The 25,154-nt window shown below is 38.9% G+C and overlaps 1 protein-coding gene and 2 long non-coding RNA genes across 4 annotated transcripts; 2 read left to right on the plus strand and 1 right to left on the minus strand.

Moving 5' to 3' along the window:
- On the plus strand, positions 1–25,154 carry LOC109154084. The gene is made up of 4 exons (XR_002049654.1): positions 1–10; positions 3,901–3,908; positions 7,527–7,529; positions 25,027–25,154. It is a non-coding gene; the product is annotated as an uncharacterized LOC109154084 (long non-coding RNA).
- On the plus strand, positions 19,785–20,318 carry LOC109154085. The gene is made up of 3 exons (XR_002049655.1): positions 19,785–19,797; positions 20,065–20,202; positions 20,302–20,318. It is a non-coding gene; the product is annotated as an uncharacterized LOC109154085 (long non-coding RNA).
- Positions 21,733–23,661, minus strand: LOC109154079 (TMV resistance protein N-like). Of its 2 annotated transcripts, XM_019301955.1 has the most exons (3): positions 23,079–23,661; positions 22,626–22,897; positions 21,733–22,031 (listed from the first exon to the last, which is right to left on the minus strand). In XM_019301955.1, the coding sequence occupies exons 1-3, from the start codon at positions 23,582–23,584 to the stop codon at positions 21,748–21,750; spliced, it is 1,062 nt and encodes a 353-aa protein (XP_019157500.1). In that variant the 5' UTR covers positions 23,585–23,661; the 3' UTR covers positions 21,733–21,747. The 2 variants fall into 2 exon arrangements, with proteins under 2 accessions (XP_019157500.1, XP_019157499.1); XM_019301954.1 differs by having other exon boundaries at positions 21,733–22,897.

A 25,154-nucleotide genomic window follows, 5' to 3' on the forward strand; every position in this document is an offset into this window, starting at 1 on the left:
TATGGAGAGTGTTTATTGAAGGATCTATAAGTATCCTTATTTGACAAGAATTAGGGTTACGCCGAAAATAAGAAGAAACACTCCATATCTGCTATATGAGACTAGAACTTTGATTGACATGCGTCTTCTCAGTACAATATGTTCATGGTGATTAAGATGATGAACTTGAGAAGAGTTACTGCTGCTTAAATGAAAGGACACTGTGATCACACTGTTGTGGGAATAACCTTATAGAGCGTCATTGAAGTGGACTGCATCAGAGTGGGCTCTCCAAGTGAAGGGATTTCATTGGACTTCTGTATGCATGGCTCTTCATCTTCAACAATCCACTAAACCTGTGTAGACTGGGTTTGTACCTTGTGTGGGGCACTTGGGTAAGATTATTGTATATCTACCTTTGTACATTGGATTATGATTTAGTGGATTGGTCGCCTATGTGATCGTCCCCCAGACGTAGATACACACCGTATCGAACTGGGTAAACATTCTGTGTCTTTGGCTTTTGCGCGGTTATCTTTCCTTTATATTCTCTTCATGATTTATCGTTACTGATTGTCCCCTTAACTGAATCAATCAGTAATCTAAGTCAGTTATCTAATTCTGTCAATTTACTTAAAATGAGGAATTGCAAAATTACATGTGGTATCAGAGCTTTTAAGTCTACATAGTGACTTGATCCGAAGGGCTGTTTTAGTTTTGCATTCTCTCATTTCTTTTTGTGCGAGTCTGTCTGTGTGTTCGTTGGCTGGTTGTTGTATTCAGGATGGATGCAAGTATGAAACCACCAGAACTAGATGGTCACAACTATTCTTTCTGGAAGGCTCGTATGGAGATATATCTTCAAGCACAAGGTACCAGGGTTTATCGCACCATCTTAACTGGGTGGAGTCGGCCTACTACCCCAAATGCACAAGGAGTTGCTGAAGAAAAACCCATGGAGACTTGGACAGACGATGAAATGAATGACTCTGATCTAAACAACAAAGCATTGAACTCAATTGTAGGATCACTGCATGAATCTGTTTTTACGCTTGTTACAGGAGTAAAAGAGGCTAAACGGGTATGGGAGATTCTTGAAACCAGATTTGAAGGAACCAGTGATGTCAAACAGTCAAAGCTGCAAATGGTTCTGTCAGAATTCGAAGCACTCAGAATGATTGAAGACGAAACCATTTCTACCTTCCACAGTAGGGTTCAGAACTTGATGAACCGAGCCTCAATACTTGGGGAACCGTTCACTGATGAGAGAGTGGTCAAAAAGATCCTTAGATCTTTACCTAAACGTTTTCGAATGAAAGTAACTGCTATTCTGGAACACACAGGTTGGGAGAAGAAGACAGTCGGAGAACTCATGGGAAGCTTACACACATACGAACTGGAAGTTCTTGCTGATGATGATATTGGAAGCAATAGGAAAGGAAAGTCGGTAGCTTTTGTGGCTGAGGCTGATCGAGAATCTGACACAGACGACATAGATGATGAAACCTTAGCTCTTCTAACCAAAAACTTCAAGAAAATCTTAAAAGGTTTCAACAGAAAGGGTCAAGGTCAGCCTACCAGGACACAATACAAAGGCAACAACTCCTCATATCAAAAGGTAGAAACATCACCTTTCTCACAAAACAATCAATCTCAGACTGGGCGATCAAGACAAATCAGAAACAGTTCCACAGACTCAGGAAAACCTCTCAATCGGTCAGTACAGTGTAGGGAATGTGAAGGATACGGTCACATACAGGCTGAATGTGCAACATATCTCAAAAGGAAAAAAGGATATGTCTGTAGCTACTCTCAGTGACGATGAGGAGGAAACTTCAAATGATCAATCAGATGATGATGTGGGAAACTTTGTAGCTTTCTTTACTGCTACAGACCTTCAGTCAAACGGAGATCAATCAGATGGAGAATCATACATATCAACTGATGATTTTGAAGAGAGACATAATCAACTTGAGACAGAATTTGCAAAACTTGTTGCTAGCTGGGAACAACTTGTGAAAGTGAATAAAAATCTGAATGATGAGCTGAAGCAAAGAGATGATCTTCTAAAGAAATTAAATGCAGAACTGATCATAAAAGAAGATCTCATCACTCAGATACGGTCCAGAGAAGGAAAATTAATCAAGGAATTGGAGAACTTGAAGAAAAATATCCAGATGATGGACACCACATCTACCTTAGATAAGATTCTAGACTCTGGCAGAAATCCTAATGATAAAAAGGGTCTGGGATTTGAACAAGGAGAATCTTCGAATAACGCAACAAAGTTCATCAAAGAGGGAATGTCTAAGACCACAGCTGATCGCAGATATGAACAAGGATAGTCATCTCAGTCAGTACAAAACAAGGGAAGGAGGTACGATCAGAGTACTGATACTGACCTGGGCAGATCAACTCATCAATCTCATTATTCGAGGTTCAAAAATAAGATTGTCAAAGTTAGATATTACACTCCCATTTGCCACTACTGTCAAACAAAAGGTCATACTCGACCTGAGTGTTACTTTTTCTACAGAGATCAAAGGAAGGAAAAATATCAGAATAAGACTATTACACCATTCACTATACAGGTTTGGGTCAGAAAGTCAGAAGTTATCTACTACCCCACCATTGTTCTGACTGCGTCTACAACTGATGCTAGATGGTGTTTCGACAGTGGATGTCCCAGACATATGACTGGGAATATCAAGTGTCTGATGGCGGTTCAACCTAGCAGTGGAGCTGTAACATATGGAGATGGACAAAAAGGTAAAATCGTTGGGAAAGGTATACTAAATGTACCAGGTTTACCTCAATTAGAAGAAGTCCTGCTAGTCAGTGGGTTGAAAGCGAATCTAATTAGCATCAGTCAGTTGTGTGATCAAAATTGGAATGTGTGTTTCGATCGTAACTGCTGCAGAGTTAGTGACAAAGCAAATCAACTGGTCATGGAAGGAACCCGGTCCTCAGACAATTGCTATGTTTTGACAAATGAAACTGCATGTCACCTATCCAAATCTGATGAATCGAAACTCTGGCATAGACGACTAGGTCACATAAACTTTAGAGATATGGATAAGCTGATCAAACTGGAAGCAGTAAAAGGTGTACCTAAGATCAGAATTGATCCAGAAAAAATCTGTGGCGCATGTGCCATTGGAAAACAAATCAGAACTCCACAGAAAGCTGTTAGAGGTATCACCACTGAGAAATGCCTAGACCTTGTCCATATAGACCTCATGGGACCAACACAGACTGAAAGCATTGGGGGAAAGAAATACATATTTGTGTGTGTAGACGACTTCTCTCGATACAGTTGGGTATACTTTCTGAGAGAAAAGACAGAAGCTTTCAAGGCCTTTAAGACGCTGTGCATAAGAGTCCAGAAGGAAAAGGATGAATCTATTATAAAAGTTCAGAGATTAAGGAGTGATCATGGAAAGGAATTTAAGAACTCACTATATTCAGACTTCTGCTCCGAGCATGGTATATCACATGAATTCTCAGCTCCTAGAACTGCTCAACAGAATGGAGTAGTGGAAAGAAAGAATCGAACTGTACAGGAAATGGCTAGAGTTATGTTGCATGCTTCACATCTGCCACAACGCTTCTGGGCTGAAGCAGTTCACACAGCGTGTCATACTATAAATAGGGTCTACCTTAGACCAGGAACAACGAAAACTCCATATGAGATCTGGAAGGGAAAGAAGCCAAATTTGAAATATTTTCATGTGTTTAGGACTAAGTGTTATGTGCTGGCTGATAGAGAACAAAGAGGGAAGTTCGAACCCAAAAGTGATGAGAGCATCTTTCTTGGGTACTCTCCAAACAGTCGTGCCTACAGAGTGTACAACAAGAGGACTCAGTCTGTGATGGAGTCAGTAAACGTGGTTATCGATGACAATCCCGAAGAATCAGTAGACTCAACAGTGATAGAGTCTTCTCTAAGCGAGTCAGATGCGAATAATAACAACAGTCAGCTCAAACCACAAGAATCGTTAGACGAAGATCAAGAAAGTTCGGAACAGGAGATAGATCTCATAAATGATGTTGGTAAAGACAAACCCACCAGAACTCAGAAAAACTATCCATCAGATAACATTATTGGAGATCCATCAGATGGGATGAAGACTAGGAGCAGAATAAGAAATAATCTGACAGAAATATCTGGATCTGCTTGCTATACCTCAAAGATAGAACCCAAAAATGTCAAAGAAGCTTTACAGGATGATCTGTGGATCAAGGCAATGCAGGAGGAGCTACATCAGTTTGAGCGGAATCATGTTTGGAATCTTGTACCAAGACCTGATGGTGTCAACGTAATTGGAACGAAGTGGATCTTTAAAAATAAAACTGATGAAGCAGGAATATAGCCAGAACGCTCAAGGTTATACACAGATTGAAGGGATTGACTGTGACGAGACTTTTGCTCCTATAGCTAGACTCGAGTCAATCAGAATCTTGTTGGCTGTCGCATGCATTTTGGGATTTACATTATATCAGATGGATGTCAAGATAGCATTTCTGAATGGGTATCTCCATGAAGATATCTATGTGGCTCAACCTAAAGGTTTTGAAGATCCAGAACACCCTTCTTATGTCTATAAGCTTCGAAAAGCTCTCAATGGCCTTAAACAAGCTCCACGGGCCTGGTATGAACGACTGACACATTATTTGCTCCAGCATGGGTATAAACACGGAAGTGTTGACAAAACTCTGTTTGTAAAAACTACTGGAAGTCATGTAACCATAGCCCAAATCTATATTGATGACATTGTGTTTGGATCAACCCTGCAGAAATACACTGATGAGTTGGTAAAAGTGATGGAGGAAGAGTTTGAAATGTCCATGGTTGGTCAACTGACATACTTCCTAGGTCTACAGGTCAAGCAAAGTTCTAAAGGATATTTTATTTCGCAAGAGAAGTATGCTAAGAATCTTGTCAGAAAGTTTGATTTGGAATCATTTAAATCATCCAGAACACCTATCTCCACCTCTACAAAAGTATCGAAAGATGAAACTGGTATATCAGTGGATAACACAGTCTATCATAGCTTGATAGGCAGTCTGCTGTATCTAACAGCCAGTCGACCAGACATAATGTTCAGTGTTGGAATCTGTGCAAGGTATCAATCTGACCCAAAGGAATCACATCTGATAACTGCAAAACGCATTCTAAAATACGTTAAAGGAACAATACAGTATGGACTCTGGTATTCCAAGGACAGTGAACTGAATCTGGTTGCATACTGTGATGCTGATTGGGCAGGGAATATTGATGATTGGAAAAGTACTTCTGGAGGATGTTTCTTCGTTGGTAAGAACTTAGTATCATGGTTAAGTAAGAAACAGAACTCAATCTCACTAAGCACTGCAGAGGCAGAATACATAGCTGCAGGTGGTTGCTGTACTCAGTTGGTTTGGATGAAACAGATGTTTCTGGATTATGGTCTGCCTCAAGGAACAGTGACACTTTTCTGTGACAATGTCAGTGCTATTAACATCTCCAAAAATCCTGTTCAACATTCTAGAACGAAGCATATTGACATCAGGCATCACTACATCAGAGACCTGGTTGAATCCAAGGAAATTGAATTAGAATATATTCAGACAGACAAACAACTGGCGGACATTCTGACCAAGCCATTGGATGCTAATCGTTTTGAAATTCTCAGGTCTGCTCTGGGAATTTGCAGAATTGACTGATTAAAGCAGTCGGTCCGTCAGAGAGGAGTTGGTATATACGGGTCATTGTTATGATTTGACTTTTCCTAAAAGACTCCTCTCTATTTATGTTAAGAAGATTATTTAACCATATACTTCTCAGAGATATCTTAAAAGATATTAATTCTTTTTCGAATTTCAAATTTCCTTGGGTTCCGTTTCCTTCCTAAAAAGGAGCTGTACCATTGTGTCAATCAATCGCGTCTGCATGATATTTGACAAGCCGCATTAATTAGGGTTCATCACCCTTAAGCCTATATGATACCGGGTCAAGAAGAACAACTCATCCTTGAACACCTCAGCTCTCAACTTTCTATCTCTCTTGCAAATCTGCCTTCAGTGATCTGCTCTTCCCCTCGCACATAACCTTCTATGGCAGACCATGTAAGAAACATCATTATCAAACTTGGAAGCAAGACACATTCTTCAGAGGTGGCTCTTAAGCACATTCAGACGCTGCTGCAGTTTGCTATGAAGAAGAAGCTCAAACTTGATCCTCTTCTTCGCGACGAGACTTTAGTAACTATGATGACCTATTACCCAGAGTTTTATGCAAAATGGTCTGAAGATGATGCGATTGAACTGCTTATGATGGTTTCTGAAGCCAGTGATGAAGTTTCTCCAGTATATATTCCAGAACCCTTGGATGGTAATCGGGCCGGGGTATTCCTTCAATACTTTGCACATCGAGCCCTAGAATTGGTTGAGGCCTCTCGAAGGCAAGCGGAGGCGCAACCTCTGTATCTCGCAGCTGCTCAAAAAGAGGCAACACACAGACAGGAGATCCTCCGAAACAGGTCAAACCTTTCTGAAACTCCTATTGAAATTTCACCAGATAAACCTGATGTTTCTGCTACCCCATCTTATGTGCCTGTTATTTCTGAAAATTTAACTGCTTTGGATTCCGAGAAGCCTCTTATGAATGTTGAATCTTTATCTCTGCCTTTGAGTGAATCTGTTGGTATGAAAACTGATGTCTTGCATGTGTCTGATGAGAAAGCAAAGTCCTCTGATGAGCTAAATCCACTGAGTTTAGTCGTTTATTCTTCTGATCATATTGCTCTGCCTCCTACTGAGAATGTTGATGACACTAAAGAAACTTGCTCTGTTATTGATACTCCTGTTTTACCTGCTACTGTTGAAACTGTTGATTTATCAAGTCCCCACAAGTCTGAGAAAACAGGTGGAATTCCTGTTTACACTGCAACATCTTTAGGAGAGAGTCTGGAACATGTGCGACACTTTGCTGGGCTACCATCGGATTCCATCCCTCAACCATATCGAGTGATTCATCCTTCCGAATCCTCCAGTGAAGATGATAAAATACTGGCTGAAGTGTATGGATCTCAAGCACTTCAATCTGATGTTCCATCTGTTGAGGCAACTACTCATCCTGACTCCGCGAATTTCAAATTCGAGAGATTTCGAATATTATTGGAAGCTCGTCTGCAAATGTTTCTGATTCTAGCCACTCTGTGACTCCAGTTCAGTCCCCAACCAAGGAAACAAGACGGTCAAAAAGGAAGAATGTCCCAGTAAAGGTTGTTGTTGAGACCGGTGATGATAATGCTGATGTGGATCAACCTGAGAAGAAGAGAAAGTCGAGTGATAATGTTAAACCTGAAGGAAACCCTCCTGTTCAACAAGTGTTCAAGACTCTGCGATCGTCTGTTAAGCAGAAAGGATCTACTGCTGTTCAAGCTACCTCTGTACCAGCCCCTTCTGTCAGAAAAGGGAAGCCATCCACACGATCAAGAGGTCGAAGTATCACCCCTGAGGTCCCACCTGTTGAAGAAACTGACCCATCTGTTTACCGGCCTCAGTTTGTATCTTCTGCTGCACAGTCCAAATGGGCCACTATGGTTAGAAGGGATCTTATTGTTCAAAGATCGGTGGACGAGAACCAGCTGAACTCCGTTTGTGACATTCTGCCCTTGCTGAATGAAGTCGGATTGTTGAAAACTGTCACGGACATCTGCCCTTACTCTAAGCTGCTCACATATGAATTCTATTGCAATCTCAATGATGAGATTGACGTTCTCACAGGGCCACGACCGATGTAGATTTTTATCAGAGGAAGGTGGTATGTTTTTGGGCCGGATATAATTAATGAATACTATGGCTTGCCAGCAGTTCAAGAAGAAACTGTTACTGACTGGGACTTAGTTGCCAGAACTCTGACCGGTGGGCAAACAAAATCATGGCCTACGGGTGACAAGGACTATCTGCAAAGCTCCCATCTCACGTCCAGATATGTGATTTTACACCGCCTAGCTCTTCACAACTGGCTCCCATCAGCCCATTTTCACACAGTTGGCAAGCTTCTGGCTGGGTTCTTATTTCGAATTGGAACAAAGATGCAACTTGATCTGGGCAAATGGATTTACTATCACATCCTCACCCTTATTCACCCACGCGAACAGAAGGTAAGACTACCCTTCCCAAATCTGATTTTTGGCATTCTTACCACTCAGGGCCTTGAGCCTATGCCCAGTGAAGTGATCAGCCCAACGTTGCTTTATACTGTTGATAAACGTCTTCTGTCTGGAGATCACATTCGGGGTGTTGTTCCTGTGACTGCCCCATCCAATTTTGAACCTGATGTTGTGCCTGATGACTCTCCTCATGCTAAGGATGTTCAGCTTTCCATACAGTTGAAGGCAAGAGTTGCGGACCTTGAGACGGTGCATAGCATTATTGCAAAGCAACTGACAGGAGCCCGTACTGAGCGGGCCACTGTTCTTCTTCGTTTGAGCCTGACTGAAGCTGCTGCTGCTGCCGATCCTGTGAAGTCTGACAGTGACTCTCCCTCCAATGCTTAACCTTTGGCTACCATTGACAAAAAGGGGGAGTAGTATGAACTCAGGGGGAGTGTTTTTGTTTGAGTACCTTCTGGCCCTGGCTGGGCGTTGTGTTTTTTATCCTAAACTGTTTTGGATCCTATGTTTCTGCTTTTATTCTATGTAATCTGTTCGGACATATGGGTTGCTTCTTTATAATAACCTATCTCAGTTCATTGTGGTTGTAGTCGAGTTGTTTTGCCAAATAATAACCAAAGAGGGAGTTTGTTAGTGTTTTTTATATGTCCAAAAACCCCATATTATAATTGGCAATATTATTATGGCATACTAAGATAGGTTTAGAGTCTGTTCGTTTGGTTCTACAGCTAACTGATCAATCAGAAGCAACAACAGAAGAACTGACACTGAAGATCTGATTTAGGAAGCTGTTTCCTTAAAAGGCTCACGCGGTTTTACCATACCAGTATGGTAAGATGATCAGCGTATATTGTCAAGGAAGGTATGGACCTAATCTTCTGAGATTACATTCCTATTTTACAGTCCTACCTTCTACAATCAAAGTCAACTATGGAGAGTGTTTATTGAAGGATTTATAAGTACCCTTATTTGACAAGAATTAGGGTTACGCCGAAAATAAGAAGAAACACTCCATATCTGCTATATGAGACTAGAACTTTGATTGACATGCGTCTTCTCAGTACAATATGTTCATGGTGATTAAGATGATGAACTTGAGAAGAGTTACTGCTGCTTAAATGAAAGGACACTGTGATCACACTGTTGTGGGAACAACCTTATAGAGCGTCATTGAAGTGGACTGCATCAGAGTGGGCTCTCCAAGTGAAGGGATTTCATTGGACTTCTGTATGCATGGCTCTCCATCTTCAACAATCCACTAAACCTGTGTAGACTGGGTTTGTACCTTGTGTGGGGCACTTGGGTAAGATTATTGTATATCTACCTTTGTACATTGGATTATGATTTAGTGGATTGGACGCCTATATGATCGTCCCCCAGACGTCGATACACACCGTATCGAACTGGGTAAACATTCTGTGTCTTTGGCTTTTGTGCGGTTATCTTTCCTTTATATTCTCTTCATGATTTATCATTACTAATTGTCCCCTTAACTGAATCAATCAGTAATCTAAGTCAGTTATCTAATTCTGTCAATTTACTTAAAATGAGGAATTGCAAAATTACAGCTACGAGAGTGGTATTTGGACACTTTTGTGCATCTCACTTACCCTATGCCTTGATTTAATTCCCTAATCTTTAGTACAATATTTGGCATCTTAGCTTGAATCAACCAAGTCCCGGTCCTTTGTTTTACTTGTCTTATTTGTTATTAGCCTAATCATATCAAACCAACTCCTTACCAATAGGTCTAGCTTCTAAAAGAATAGTTCTAGCTTGTGTTTAACTTCACTTTGCATCAATTCCTAACATTACAAGAGTCATCTCCAGTGGAACGATATCTAAACTCTATACTGTAATTTGATACTTGATGGATGCATGAAAAATGTCCATATCAGTAGTCCTCACTAGTACCTACATTCAAATTGCAACGAACAATATTTAGTCTAATTATAATAAAATAGTTTAAATATACAAATCTAAATAATTTATAATTTCCATTATTACTTTCTCCGAGAATGAGTTCCACAACTTGGTGCCACATGTTGTCGCGATGATCGCCTTAACGGTCTATCACCTCCTTCCTCTAGTGGCTCAAGAGCAGTTGGCGGCGCAAGTTGAAGGTCCAACCCCATCCCACATTGATTAGACAGTGACTCCGTTTGAAAATTTATAATGGGAAGGTAAGTTGGTTCATTATTAAATGTTGGTCGTGGGGACCTGACCATCATATGTGGGATGGCGAACAGGAGTGGTGATTGAGGAAGATGATAAATGCTGCTAGACGGAGTGACGTATTGATTGTGTGCGGTTTGCTCACCATACTGTATATCACTACTCTGACCAATATCGGTAATGTGATGGTAACTGCTACCAACACCACCATACTATATACCACTACTCTGACCAATATCGGTAATGTGATGGTAACTGCTACCAACATCACAATATTGTATACCACTACTCTGACCAATATCGGTAATGTGATTACCTTCTTCTTGAAAACCCTAATGAGAAGAAGGTAATCAGCTTAGTACTTTACACATTTTTATCCACCTTTTTGTTTCTACCTATTTTTGTTTCTTGCTTGTCAAATTTGCACAAAAAATTCAACCACCCTATAAATTCCACCAAAGCTCCCAAGTTTTTGGTGGGTATTATTTAGCTGGTTGGGTGGGACAACTGACCTGAAGATCTAAGACTGGTTCATTTTCAAAGTCAATGATCAAACCCTTAATCTTTGATTAAGGATTGATGAGTTCCTTCCACTCAACCACACTCTCCAGGTTAGAATAAACTCTTTATTATTTTGTGGTTACTACTATTTACTGGACTTTTGTTGGAAGAATTATATTGCAATTTCATCATTTTTCCCTACTTCCAAAACATGAAAAATTGGTAATTTATATCATGGACGAGGATTCATATAGTATTATATATGGACCTTGATTTAAAACGACAATGTGCAAAATTTATACTTAGGTACATAATTTCATAAAATAAAACACAAAAAATCACAACACAAAACATATAACATTATAGACCCTGAATTGAAATTACTAAATTATCCATGTAATTAACACCCTTTTTAACGAAGGACAATATTTAGCAATAACCCTTTTTTTATTTATATTCTTAAAGTATAGAGAAATTTTATCTCATACCCCAATAGACTTGTAATAAAATGTATATTTTAATTAAAGTAATATACATTTGGAATGAAAAATTAAAATCTATGTTATAATAAATAAGGTTTCAAAAATAAGGTTTGATTTAAGTGAATAGAAGACAATGTGTCACTAAAATAATTATAATATGACATTCATACTGATTAGGGCGAATATTCAAAAAAAATAATAGCTTTTAATTTTTTTAATAGTTGAAACAAATCAAATTAAATAAATATTATCATATTTTAATTCTTACCATAAAAAAATAGTTACAAAAAATATTAAAAAATGAAACAAGTTCTATTTTGCATCCAGTAATTTAATTGTTATAATAATAATAATAATAATAATAATAATAATAATAATAATAATAATAATATAAACATAAAATGTCCATCATTATTGTTGTTGTTATTATAATGTTAAAAAATATTTTGCAATGAATAGGTTAATAATAATAAAAAGTTAAGAAAATAATTAATTACTAAAATTTGTACATAAATAAAAAAGTAGAAAGGGAAATATTGTTACATTGAAAATGTCTTATCATCAAGGTTACAAAAATCATTAGGCATTCCTCCGGTGTACACGAGGCGCCTACCGCCTAGGTGCTAGTTTTTTTGTTTAAAAATAAATTGTTTTATTTTTTAAATTATTTTAATGATACTAAATTATTTCAAACTAGACAAATGACCATTTCATCATATAAAATAGGCACACAGTTATCAAGTTGGGGGGAAAACGAATATACACATTTGAAAAATATAAACGTGCATGTATATAGGAAACATTTGATGTTAACTTCACTAATACAAATAAAATGAACTGTAAGTTGAATTTGAAATTTATGTCATTCATAAATAAATTATATAAAACGTGGAAAAAGCAATAAAGGAAAAAAGAATAAATAATATGTAAGTGTAAAAAATGTTACACATTGACCCACTTAAGATTGGCTTAAATTAGTTGTCAAAATAGTTAGTGGATTAGTCTAGCGTCTGGAGTAGTTGAGTCAGGATCAGCGCTAAGAAGTAAGCCAGGAGAAGTGAAACTCATTCAACTCTTTATTTCAGTCAAGACCCTATTCATAGGGTGATTTAAATTAATCAGGAGGAGCTGATTTGGAGGAATTAAAGGGTGAAGAAATTCGGATCATGAAGGCTTTACATTACCTCTATAAAATGCTACTTTGTTTAGCATTTCAATTTGCGTTTTTACAAGCCTATGTACTGAGATTATTCCTCTCTTTATTTTGATTATCTACTACACTGTTACGAGTGAAGAAGGTGGCTCAACGAGGTCATGAAGTGAAGAAGATCGCCTGCAGATCGCCTCTCTTTGTACTCCTGTTTATCATAGTGGATTTGGGTTGATGTGAGTGGCCCCGCAGACGTAGGAGTGAGGCTCTGAACTGCGTGAACATTTCCTGGTGCACGGTTCCTTTTATTGCTTTTATTGTTTATTATCTTTATTCTGTCTAGAGTAGTCGAGGGAGTAATCCAGTTTAGTAATTGATTTAAAATTTAATAGCTACCTTAGGTTAATTCTTGCATTCAAAATCCATGAGCTTTTTCATAATACATCAACATCTTCAAGCACGGACTATAACATTGTTGTGGTGTAAGCGTCTCGGCTGTTATTCACCCCGTATAGTCGAATCAACCGTACCCTTATTGTCCAAGCAGTATTATATGTATTTATTTCATTGAGTAAAATGAAAGTAGTGGCCATTATGACTAGGTTTTTGAGTATCTGATTGAAATAGTTGGAGATACAATGAAAAATGAGGAATTATGGTAAAATAAAAAAATAAAAAAATAAAAAATAAAAAAAAAAGTCTTGAAATGTATGATTTAGATATTAGGGTCCGTTTGGAAAGCAGGAAAATGACTTCTAGAAAATGGTTTCTGGAAAATGAGTCATTTTCCGGAAAACATTTTCATTTTCCAGTGTTTGGTTGCATTTGAAAAACTGTTTTGGTGTGTTTGGTTCATTTTCTGGAAAATGAGTAGAATGGTATAATTAAATATTTTAATTATTTTATTCTAAATTAAAAATTCATTTTATCATTTTATATCTTTAAAAAAAAAAAATATTATGGTTTCTGGCGGAACCCAGTTCCGCCAGAATTTAAAAAAAAAAAAATGAAAGAGAAGAGGCGGAAGATGACTTCCGCCCAAATTTGGCGGAAGTCATTTTCCGCCAAATTGGGCTCATTTTCCCCAGTCAACGGAAAATGTTTTTCGTTGACTGGATTTTCCAAGTGTAGCCAAACACCAAAAACCCGGAAAATGACTTCCAGAAGTCATTTTCCGGATTTCCAAACACAGCCTTAGTCTCAAAATCAATTAGATACAAATTATAAATAATTTAATTATTAATAATAAAAGACATTATGGCTTTCAAAAATATATTGAATTTAATCCATAAATGAAGTGAATTTTTTTTTATATATATAGATCAGAGTATTTTGTACTATTCATTGGATAATTTTTTAAAATATTTAATATCATATTATTGTATCAATAGATAAAAGTACAAATGAGTACTATCATGTATCGTTCATCTTAGTTTTCCAAATTTTAATTGTACATTAAAAAATTAACAAATATTTTAATATCCTACAAATTAGAATATAGATATATCATATATTTACTAAAAATTTGAATCACTATTATTAGGTCAGGTTAATATAACCCTTCAAAAAAAAGTCAGGTTAATATAATAAACAACATTAAAAAATAATGACCTTAACTATACACGAGCTAAATCACATATACAACTAAAACTACAAAAAAAAAAAAAAAAAAAAAAAAAAAAAAAAAAAAAAAAGAAAGAAAGAAAGAAAAGAAAGATTAAGGCCCTGTTTGGTAAAAAATTGGCCTATAGGCCAATTTTGGCTTATTTGACCACTATTAATTATTTGATTTAGTTAAAATATCAATATAAATGTTTGGTTAATTAGCTTTTTGCAACTTCAAAAGGCTAAAATTCAAAAAGCTACTCTAAGCAACTTTTTCAATTAGCTTTTTGAGAAAAGAAATTATACCAAACAGCTATCAGCTAACAACTAATTTACCAAATCTTTTTCTACAATCAGTCATTGTTATAAACTATTTATACCCTCTAATTAACACAATCAGCTAACAACTAACAGCTATCAGCTAACAGCCATTTTACCAAACAGGGCCTAAATAAACCGCTTAAAGTCAAAGTGCCAATAAGTGATTGCCTACCACCGTTTCGGAAAATTATGTTGTGGATCTATGTTCATCTGATCTTGTAAGGTGAATCCGGGTTATATACATAATTTTTAAAATTCTATATTCACAATTACAAAATTCTATATTCACAATTTTATAACTCTATATTCACAATTAAAGAACTTTATATTTACAATTACAGAACTGAATATTTACTCGTTGATTTTTTTTTTAAAATCATTGCTTGTGAATATTAAGTTCTAAAATTGTAAATATAGAGTCCAAAAATTGTGAATATAGAATTTAAAAATTGTGAATATAACCCGAATCAACATTGCAAGTGGTACTCGATCCATGGCATAACTATCCCACTGTTTCCAATCGTTATACCCTGCATTTGCTCATAGCACTGTGCGCCCCGCGCCTCCCAAAACGACGTCGTTTTGTTAAGTTATCTGGGGAGTCGACGCGACAGAGTGTATGTGTATTATGTTATATAATTATGCACATTATGTTATACAATTATGTACATTTTATACAATTATTATGTACATTTTTTATACAATTATGTACATTCGAACACGCGATTTTTTTTAACAGTTAAAAATTTATGTGTATTCTGTTATACAATTATATACATTCTCATATACAATTATGAACATTTTAGTATACAATTATGTACATTTTCAAAACATGATTTTTTTTTAACAAGTTAACGGCAAATACGGAAAAGTGAAATTTTCAAAATATATATATATATATATATATATATATATATATATATATATATATATATATATATATATATATAGGTATGTATTCAAATGAGGACTGGGGTATTATAGAGGATTGTGAGGACGATTTCGGTGCGTTGGATCGGCTTAATGGGTGGTGTAGATTAAGTGAGTTTTTAAAAATTAATTGGGTATTTTGGAGGGGGTGCGGTTTTTTTTTTAGGTTGTAAGGGTAGTTAAGTAATTGTTTTTTTTTTTAATTTGCCCTTTTTATTCGGTGGGTGGTGGTGTCCTGATTAGGTTGTCTCTCTCTCTCAAGATTCCGTGGTCCCCTAGTGCTGCCCCCATTCCAACAGCGGTTCCCTCCCTGCGTGCAGTTGATTGTCACCGTGATGGCCGGCGTTGGTGGTCGTGGACGGGCGAAGCGGACGGCGGCGAGTGGTGGCTCTCGGCGCTCGAAGCGTACGGCGCGGTCTCCGGCGGCGACTAGACCTGGTTAGTTTACTAAGCTCTAGGTTTTTTTTCCCCTTCTTCTCTGTCCAGTGTTTTTTTCTTGCATTTGTGCGTGCTTTTACGGTTTGTGGGGGTGGGTCTCCGGCCGCTAGTAGACGTGGTGCATTTATTAAACCCTAGGGTTTTTTTTCCCCTTCTCGCCCGACCGTTTTTTTTTTTTTTTTTGTTGCAATTGTGCGTGGTTTTGCATTTCGTGGGGGTGGGTCGGTTTGCATTAGGCTGGAACCTGGAGTAATTTTGGTGTGCATGAATGGGTACTGGGTTTGTTTGAAGTTTAGGTTAGTTGGTTTGTGTTTAATCACCGTCATCATCTTGTTGGTGATTTTGCAGCAGCAAAACTGTTGGGAAACAACTTAAACTTCTCTGTTAGTGGTTATGTGCCTCTTGCGTGGTTTTTGTGTTTCCTCTACAATTTTAACAATATCCAGAACAAATCTCTTTGTTTTGCACCCAACCAATCTTTATAATATTACAAATTTTCATTCTTAAATCTCTATGCTTAATTAAAACAGATTATTTTGGGATAGCAGTACTAAGAATTTAGATGTGTATTGTAATCAAGGCTGGCTCGTATTCTAAATATAAATGTACTAAAGAAGTTGCAGAGAACTGTAGGCCACTTCTTTAATATGCCATGCTAGGCACATCTGCGTCATGCACAACTTTAGAAGCCATTTTTTATATCTCTGTCAAATGTCTAGATACAAAAGTGTATTTGGACATATGGCAGCCAAGCTCCTCAGTGTGCAATATGCACATTGGGGCTTATGTGGCATCCCCAATGTACCCAACATGTGCCATTCGTTATTCATTTGGAATACAGCTTTTTTTGTGTAATTTTTTGATTATGTCTTTTAAACTATTTTGCAGTTGATTCTCCCAGTTGCTTTATCTTTGTATATTTTAATTATTCAAAGTGTTATAAGTAAGAATTGATTGTATACTAGTTACATAATATTTTAGACCGGTGTGTTTGTGGGCTTCGGTGGCCTTTTTTGTGTGCAGTGGTTTGTGGTTCTGTGTTCCCTTGTGCATTTTGGTATGTGCTCGGGTGGTGTGTGCTGTGTCGTTCGCTTTGCATTTTGTTTTTTATTAACTTTGTCTATCTGTGTTGGTGGGTGGTAGCTAAGAAGGCAAATGATGGACCTCTACAGGTTTGTTCATCTGGGGGGTTTATTGATGATGATGCTTTTGTTGACCCTCTGCCGATTCCTGTGATTCCTGTGCTTCAAGAGCCTATTGTTGATGCCCCAGAGGGGGATTCCGCGAATCGTGTGCAGTCAGAGGTTGTCGTTGATGCCCCAGAGGCTGTTGGTGATGGCCCGGAGGCTGATCTCGTGGATCCCGTGGACGACGAGCCTGTCGTTGCTGCTCCGCGGTCTGAATGTACTCCGGAGGAGAGTTTGCGGTTTCCAAGTGCCAAAATTAGGGTCCCTCCAGTCCAGTTAGTTAAGGCGTTGGCGGATCTTACCTCTCTACAGAAGAAAGATATTCGTGATCTCGGGTTTGGTTCGTTGCTGGAGCTCAAGATTAAGGAGACCCCCAAGCTCGGTCTCTTCGATTGGGTGAGGGTGAGTTTTTAGAGATCTGGGAGGAGGATGTTGCAGCTATCATGGGGTTCCCACGTGGGGAAGTGGTTGTTACACGCCGTGCTCGGCATGCGAAGAGTAAGTTATTGACTGCTTGGCGTGGGACGTTTGAAAAGGATTGTTATGATGTTAAACCAATGGAGGTAGCCCAGTGGATTCGGGATGATCTTGAGGGTGGGGACTGGTTTAAGCGGCATTTTATGGTGATGGTCATTAGCTCCCTCATATCTTGCATGAGTAATGGGTATTGTAACCAGATGGTATTTCACCACTAGGATGATGTTTCTGCGATTGGTAGTTTGAATTGGTGTCGGTTTGTTATTGAGGAGCTTCTTTCTACGCATGCATTATGGCGTGTAGCTAACGACCACCGGTTTACTGGCCCCATTCTTTTCTTGATTGTAAGTTTGTTTCAGTTTTAAGCCCTCTACCTTGTTTTTATAGCTTTCATTCTATGTCTCGTTGTTGGCTGATGTGTTTGCCTTGTTTTTATTTTGGTTTTTGTGTTCATTTTAGTTGTTGTACTTTGATCGGGTTCGGCATGGTCCTCGTGTTGTTCCTCGTGCTATTCCAGCATTTCGAGGGTGGACTTCCAAGTTGTTGCGTGAGCGAGAGTTGTCGGAGATTCGTGCTGGGGGGTTTGGGGTTGGTGAGTTGGAGCCTGTCCAGGGTGTGGATGCTGATGTGGTTCATGATCAGGCTGCACATCGCGATGATCCGGGTGTGGAAGTACCGGTTAATCTAGGGGGTTCGCCTGGTCCTTCTATGCCTCCTGGTTGCCTGCGCAAGGTATATTTTTGTTCTTTCGTAATAGGGTAGTGTTATATGCTCAGGTTCTTTTTTGTGTGTGCACTTAGTGATTCAGTGTTTTTGATTATCTGTTGCTTTGTTTCTTGTTTGTTTTCATTGTAGTCTTTGGTTGAGCGCTATGCTCATGAGATTGGGGTGATTTCTCGGAGCATACTTACCCTTGTGGAGTTGGGACGGGAGGCAGCCGTATGTTCTGCTCCTGATGCGAATTTATGCTAGTTGGTTGAGGTTGGTCAGATGCTTACTGGTCTAAAACCCAACCCTCTATACCTTTGGACTCCGATGGCACCACCTCGCAGCCCACATTGTCTCAGTTTGATGATGATTTATGGGCTAATCCTGATAATGTTCGTGAGTTGGCTGAGGTTGAGCGTGCCCTTATGGCGAGGCTTCTATTGAATCATATGCCATCGTTTAGTCTTGGGCTTACGCAAGAGTTTGGTGGTGTTGTTGTGGATTTCGGTGCTGATATTGCTATGGGAATTAATCAACAAAGTAGTGGTCTTGGTGTGGGTGTTGACCCTCCGGAGCAGGTATTTTGCTTCTTTGTTGGTCTTTCACTTTTTGTGTGCCGTAGGTGGTTTCTGTTTGTGCCCTTTTTGTTTTTAATGTGTGCTCAACTCTGGTCGCTTTGTGTGTGTTTTTAATAAGTTTTCATTGCTCTTGTGGGCCATTTGAACTGTGTGCAGGAAGTTTCTCGTGAGCACGTGCAGGTGGCTCGTCCTTTGGGTGTGGTTGGGGATGTCCCCGTGGTAGTAGACCGTGGGGATCATGTGCCGGTTGCCTCTCCAGCTCAGGGTTCAGATGAGGGAGCTCCGGGCCATAGTAATGTGGTTGAGGGTAGTGCTGGGCATGTGTTTGATACCCCTGCTGAGGTAAATGTGTGCTTTTGGTTGGTATTTATATTCGTATTCTTTCTTTTTTTTTAAAAAAAAAAATTCTTTTTAATCTATTTGCAAATTCATAGCAAGTTGTTCTATGTCGTGATTCTTCCCCGGTCTGTGTTGCCCCGTTGAATCCTGTTAGGCCAGTTCGACCCATGCCGGATTCTATCCGTGCAGCGGATCTATATGCTGATGTGCCCTTGCCTTCAGTTGATGTGGTTGATGATGGTGTGTTCAGCAAGTGGGTGTTGGAGTGTGGTAGCGACGCATTGTAAGTATTTGTTTAATTGTTAGTCGTTCGGCAGTTTCCCTGGTGTTGTTTTTTCCCCCTTTTGTTGAGTTATGGTGATGGCTTAGGGATGAGGTGTTGTTTTCTCACGGTGGTTGCGTGGTACTTCGTGGGGATTTACGGTCGTTGACTCCAGGGTCAGCTGTTAGTGTTGCAGTGCTTGATGCTTGGTCTGTAATCTTGAATTGTTGTGAGTTTGGCAAGAGGCCTGGTGCACCATCGCGGGTTTTTGCCTCGACTTCCTCCACTATAAGTTTGTATGTTAGTGGTCTCTTGTTTTTCTCTCCTAATTTCCTAGATTGTTTTTGCCGGCATTTAACTTTATGGATTTTGTTGTCGGGTTTTCAGCTTGATATTGGTGGGCTTGCTCTGGATTCACAGTCCGAGGCCGTGCGTTTGTTTTCTCTTGCTTTGTCCGCTCATCTCGCCCTCACCCCTTATAAGCAATGGGGGAGGTGAATCTGGTGAGCATTTCTGACCACTGTCGTCTCTCTTAAACGTGTGTTAGGGGGTAGTTGTTAGCAGTGTGCATTGCTTTTTGTGGTTGTGTGCTGCTTGCATTGTTCTTGTGTGCCCTTAAAAGCCATGGTGGTAGGGCAATCTTGTTAGTGTGCACTGTTTCAGTGGTTGTGTTCCTCTTGGGGGGGTTTTGTGTTCGTATATAGTTTTGTTCTCGTTTACTTGCTTTTTTTGGGTTATTTTTTTATTATGTCTTGTAAACTGTTTTGCAGTTGTTTCTGCCGGTTATGCAAAGCAATCTTTTCTATGTTGTGTGTGTGGACTTTGTGAATGAACGCATTGACATTATTGATAGTTCTGCTTCGACGGAGGCCACTTCGAATAAGTATGGTGACACTCCTGATAATTTGGTATGTTGTGTTGCTATTCTTTTCTTTTTCTGGGGTTTTTCATTGTGCGTTGCTTTTGGGGTGGTAGATGATAATCATTTGTTTTTTTTTTTTTTGTAGCAATTATTGTTGTTCGATTTTTTCCAAGCTGTTGGCCTGGGGTATAAACAGGGTTTGTGCCTTCATTTAGTGCCTAAGAGGATGCAGATGAAGTGGCGTGACTCGCGTAACAAAGTTGACAGTGGTGTTTATGCTATGCGCCATATGGAGTCTTATGGTGGTGAAGGGGTGTCGAGATGGGAGTGTGGTCTAGTCAAAGGCGACGTAGCTGGTCTTGAGCGCTTGCGGTTTCAGTACTTGAAGGCGATTTGCGTTGCAGATATCAATGCCAACCATGCAAGCAATGTGGCAAATGCAGTGCGATATCTTTCCGGAAGCGGGAGTAGGGCCGTAGTGTAGTTATATAGTGTTTTTGGTGGGTGACTATTTTGTTGGGTAGTGTATGGGTTTTTGTATTTTGTGCAGTGTCACGATTTCTGTATTCCTAGTCGTTTTGTTACTGTTTTGACCCTTAAACTCTGTGTATATCTTAGTTGCTGGGTTTTTTTTGTTGTATTAATCTATTGTTGGCCTTCAGTTGTTGGTCTTTTTATGTGTCTCTTTGTCTACTGTCATGTTCCCTTCGAGGATTTATTGTGTGCACTGTGTATTTGAATATGTGCCCTTGTTTGTAGTTTCATCTCGTTGGATCCCCGCTTGTTTTGGTTTGTGTTTTTCTATTATGCAGCAGGTGCGACCTTTTTGGTGTAACTTTTCTTGTGGTTTTTTTTTTAAAAAAAAAACTAAGTGTGTAATTTTTCTGGGGTGGTTTTATTTTTTATTTTTTTTATTTAACAAAGTGGGTTAGTATTCTTGGATTATGCATATTATGATGTTGAATTAAACTGTATGTTCGAATATGGCTCTTATCTATTGGTAATGTGGCCTACGAGGATCTGGTTTGTGCACTAGTTAATAATGTGTGTGCCCCTGGTGTGTAGGTTCATCTCTTTAGACTCCCGTTGGGTTCGGTCCGTGCTTTTTTATACTTTTGCAGTCGCGGCGTTTTGGGCGTAATATTTTTAGGGTGCAGACTGTCATACGGTTTTAAAACTTTGTAATTGCGTATTGGTTTTTTTTTTTTTTTTTAAACGGTGTGGTGTTTTCCTAGGGTAATGCATAGTAGGGTGTTGAATACAGGATTTTTGAACTGAAATCTTAGGTTGGAGTCACTAGGTCTGTTAGTGTTTATTGGCTTGGAGTATAGGGGCGGGGGTAGTTGATGTATTTATTTCTTTAGCAATGTGTGTAATTATTATCGGATAATGCGTAATATATTGTTGAATAAAACGGCATGTTCTTACAGGAATCTAAGCAAATAGTAATGTGCCCTACCAGGAAATATTTTGTGCACTAGTTAATAAGGTGTGTGCCCCCTTTTCTGTAGTTTCAATTCGTTGGTCCTCCGTTCTTTTTGGTCTTTGTTTTTTTTTTTTCGTTGGTGGCTTTAGCGGGCAGTTTTGGTTGTCATGGCGCGCTTCTTCGTCGCAGTAATGGCATATAAAGCAAATCAAGTACAAATGAGCGTTTTACCTTGTTGTTCACAAGCACATCCAAAACTTCATCATGTAAAAATAATCTACTTCTTTTCTCAGGTTGCATAACAGATTCCTGGCGAACAATTTCTCTTCCCATATCTCGAATTAAATCATGCATACAAAGATCTTCTTTTAACAAGCATCTATCAATTAAAGTTCTAACTCCACTTTGAGCAAAGAAACCACAACCATTCAATATCCTAACAATCTCTTCTGAATCGAAATATCCATCCGTAAAAAAGCAAGCAATATCAAGAAAGATCCTTTGACTATCATCGTCAAGTGCATCATAACTAATTTTGAGAATCTTCAAAATATCTTCATGAGGAATCCTTCTTAATTTCTCAAAGTCATCTTGCCATTCTTGAATTGACTTTCTCCCGCAAAAATGTGAACCTAAAACTGTAAGTGCCAAAGGAAGTCCCCCAGCATAACTTACTATCATATTTGATAGTTTTGCATAAGCCTCCAACGGGACTGGATTCCTAAAGGCATGCAAACTAAAGACTTGCAAAGATTCGCAGGAACTTAACCTTTCAACTTCGTACTTTTCATCCATTCCAAGGCAATTTAGCAAGTGAACATCTCTGGTCGTAATTATAATTACGCTGCCTGGACCAAACCAATTTCGCTCTCCAACTAATGCTTCTAATTGACTTATATGGTTTACATCATCAACAACAATGAGAACCTTTTTTAATCCAAGTCTTTTTTTGACCAAACTAGTTCCTCGGTGAACATTGTCAACTTCAAATTTCTTTGTCTTGAGAGTTTCACAAAGAAGCTTCTCTTGTAAGCGGTCTAAACCTTTTGATCTAACATCAGCAAGAAAGCTACTACCTTGGAACATTCTATAAATTTTGTTAAATATGGCTTTTGCAAGGGTTGTTTTCCCTACACCACCCATGCCATAAATCCCAATGATACGAACTTCATCCTTTGCTCCACTCTGTAATAAAGCATGAATTTTACTCACACGATCATCAATTCCAACAGGGTGTTTAGCAACATTCAAGTATGTATGGTTCACTTCCTGCTGGACCACCTCCACAATTTCATTGATATACTCTGATTCAGACCTAACCAATACTTCAAATTCTTATAAATTCTAATAATATGGAGCATTTATAGCCTAAATTCGAATTAAGCCGTCAAAATATTGAATTAAATTATCAATTTTACAAAGCGGTTAGACACATATACATATTTGGTGTTGCTGATAAAATCTGAAAAAGACAAAGAACACAGAGGCATATATACCTGTCTCCGACTTCTTTCAAATGCCATCCTATAAACCCTGCAATCTTAGTGAGTGCAGCTTTCCACGCACAAATTCTATCTGCCCCAAATCGTTCTCCATGTTGAGTGAACGCATCACCAAAACCGCCAGTTTGTTTGCGTACCTGGGAAGGATCAACATGGTAGAATATGGGAAGAACCACCTGGTTTAACATCTCCTTACATTCCAAGATCTTCACCAGCTCCTCCAGACACCAACTGGAGGAGGCATAAGTTTTGGAGATTATGACGATTGAAATCTTAGACCCCTCAATCGCCTCCAAGAGCTGAATGGGGAAGTAGTCCCCTTTACGAAGCTCTTCATCGTCCTTGAATGTGTAGACGCTAAACCTGTCCAATGCAGCATAAAGATGATCTGTAAAGCCTCTCCGCGTGTCCTCACCTCTAAAATTCAAGAAAACATCGTATGTCCAGCGAGAAATTGTAGAGTCAACGGGCAGTCGGTCGCATATGGAAGCAGAAGCCATGGAGTTTTAGGAGAGTGAAGCTCCTTTTTGGTATTGCCTTCTACATTTGCGTGGGTGATAGAGACTAGAGTGGCCCCTTTTGGTTTGACAAACCAGAGCAATGGTGAAGTGGGTGATGTCGCCTGTCAAATCAACAATAATTTAACTTATTTTACATTTAGAAATAATATAAAAAACTAACTTTAGAGTTAATTCCAGCAAGCAATGGTTTTGGAATATGGTAATTTTTCACAATTGATTCTAGATTTTTAATTTGAAAAATTTAGCCATTTAAGTATTAAAATCTTATTAATTGTAGTCTTTTCGTTCGATCCTGGTTAATTAGACATCAATTTGAATGAAAAAAGGGTCATTTCCCCTACTGAACATATATTTCATCTTCATTCATGTCTGAATTATTATGTCCATGCCGAAAACGATGCATATCTCGACGAGAAATCCCGGGGGGACATGGCCGACAGCCCTCCATAGCTCACAACTGACAGCCCTTCCTCTTCACTATATTCGTTCCTTCTATATTCTTCCTCTTCTCCGACGGCAAGACCATGGACCTCCGTCACTTTCCTCCTCCCTCCTCACGCCCTCTCTTCTCCCTCCCTCTTCCGTCTTCTCTTTGTCGACGGTGCAACAGAGCAGACCACGTGGACTACGTGGCTAGGCGGTAATGACGGCAGATGGTGGTGGAGACCATAGACGGGATTTTTCATTCTTGGATGTTCGTCAACTTCATCAACACCTACTGCAAGTAAGTGCGTTTTGCATTATTGTCATGACCCAAGTTTGGATTTTTATTGTTTTTTTTCATTTGTTTTTTTACGTATGTATGCAGAAGTGGTCTGTGGGGTTGTCACGAATGTTGTCGCTGCTCTTTTCAAATGGTTAGTGTCGCTAAAATCTGATATGGAACAAGGTGAGAATAGAAGCTTTTTAAGAATTTCCTCTTTTGTCTGTTTGTTTTGTGTAGCAACCATTAAAGATCTGGTTTTTCTTGCCTTTCAAATCTTTTTCCAAGATTAAATTTGATAAATAATACAATATTGAAACTATCTTTGATGGAAACAAATTGGGAGTTGAGCCATACTCCGTGGAGGTTTCGCCGGCGGGAAGGTCTTCATTTTGGATTATGAAAACAGCAACATTTTCAAGATCACAACACCACACTCTCCGTGTAAGATATTGCCCATGCCAATTTTGAGATTTTTTTTTTACAATTTTTCATCAAGTGATTGTTCATTACAAGGTTGTTTGCCATTGCAGATAATCACCCAATGTTGGCCGTTGGATCACCTGAAAGGTGTTCTGGGTATGTGGATGGGAAGCTGAGAGAGGCAAGGATGAACCACTCAAAAGGGCTAGCCATGGATGACAGTGGAAACATGTATGTTGTAGATGTCATGTCGAGGGAAAACGATGCAGCATTTCAGACAACACCAGCAGTTCAGCAGACACACCATCATCAGAAGAAACAACCATCAAGTCCTCAGACTTGCACGGAACAACGTTGTGAAAGGAATGAGGTTGTGTTTGGGGCTTCCGTGTTTCGATTGGCATTACGGAGAGGGGGTTGTTG

This window comes from Ipomoea nil, unplaced genomic scaffold (assembly GCF_001879475.1).
Source record: "Ipomoea nil cultivar Tokyo-kokei standard unplaced genomic scaffold, Asagao_1.1 scaffold2580, whole genome shotgun sequence".
Lineage (NCBI taxonomy): Eukaryota > Viridiplantae > Streptophyta > Magnoliopsida > Solanales > Convolvulaceae > Ipomoea > Ipomoea nil.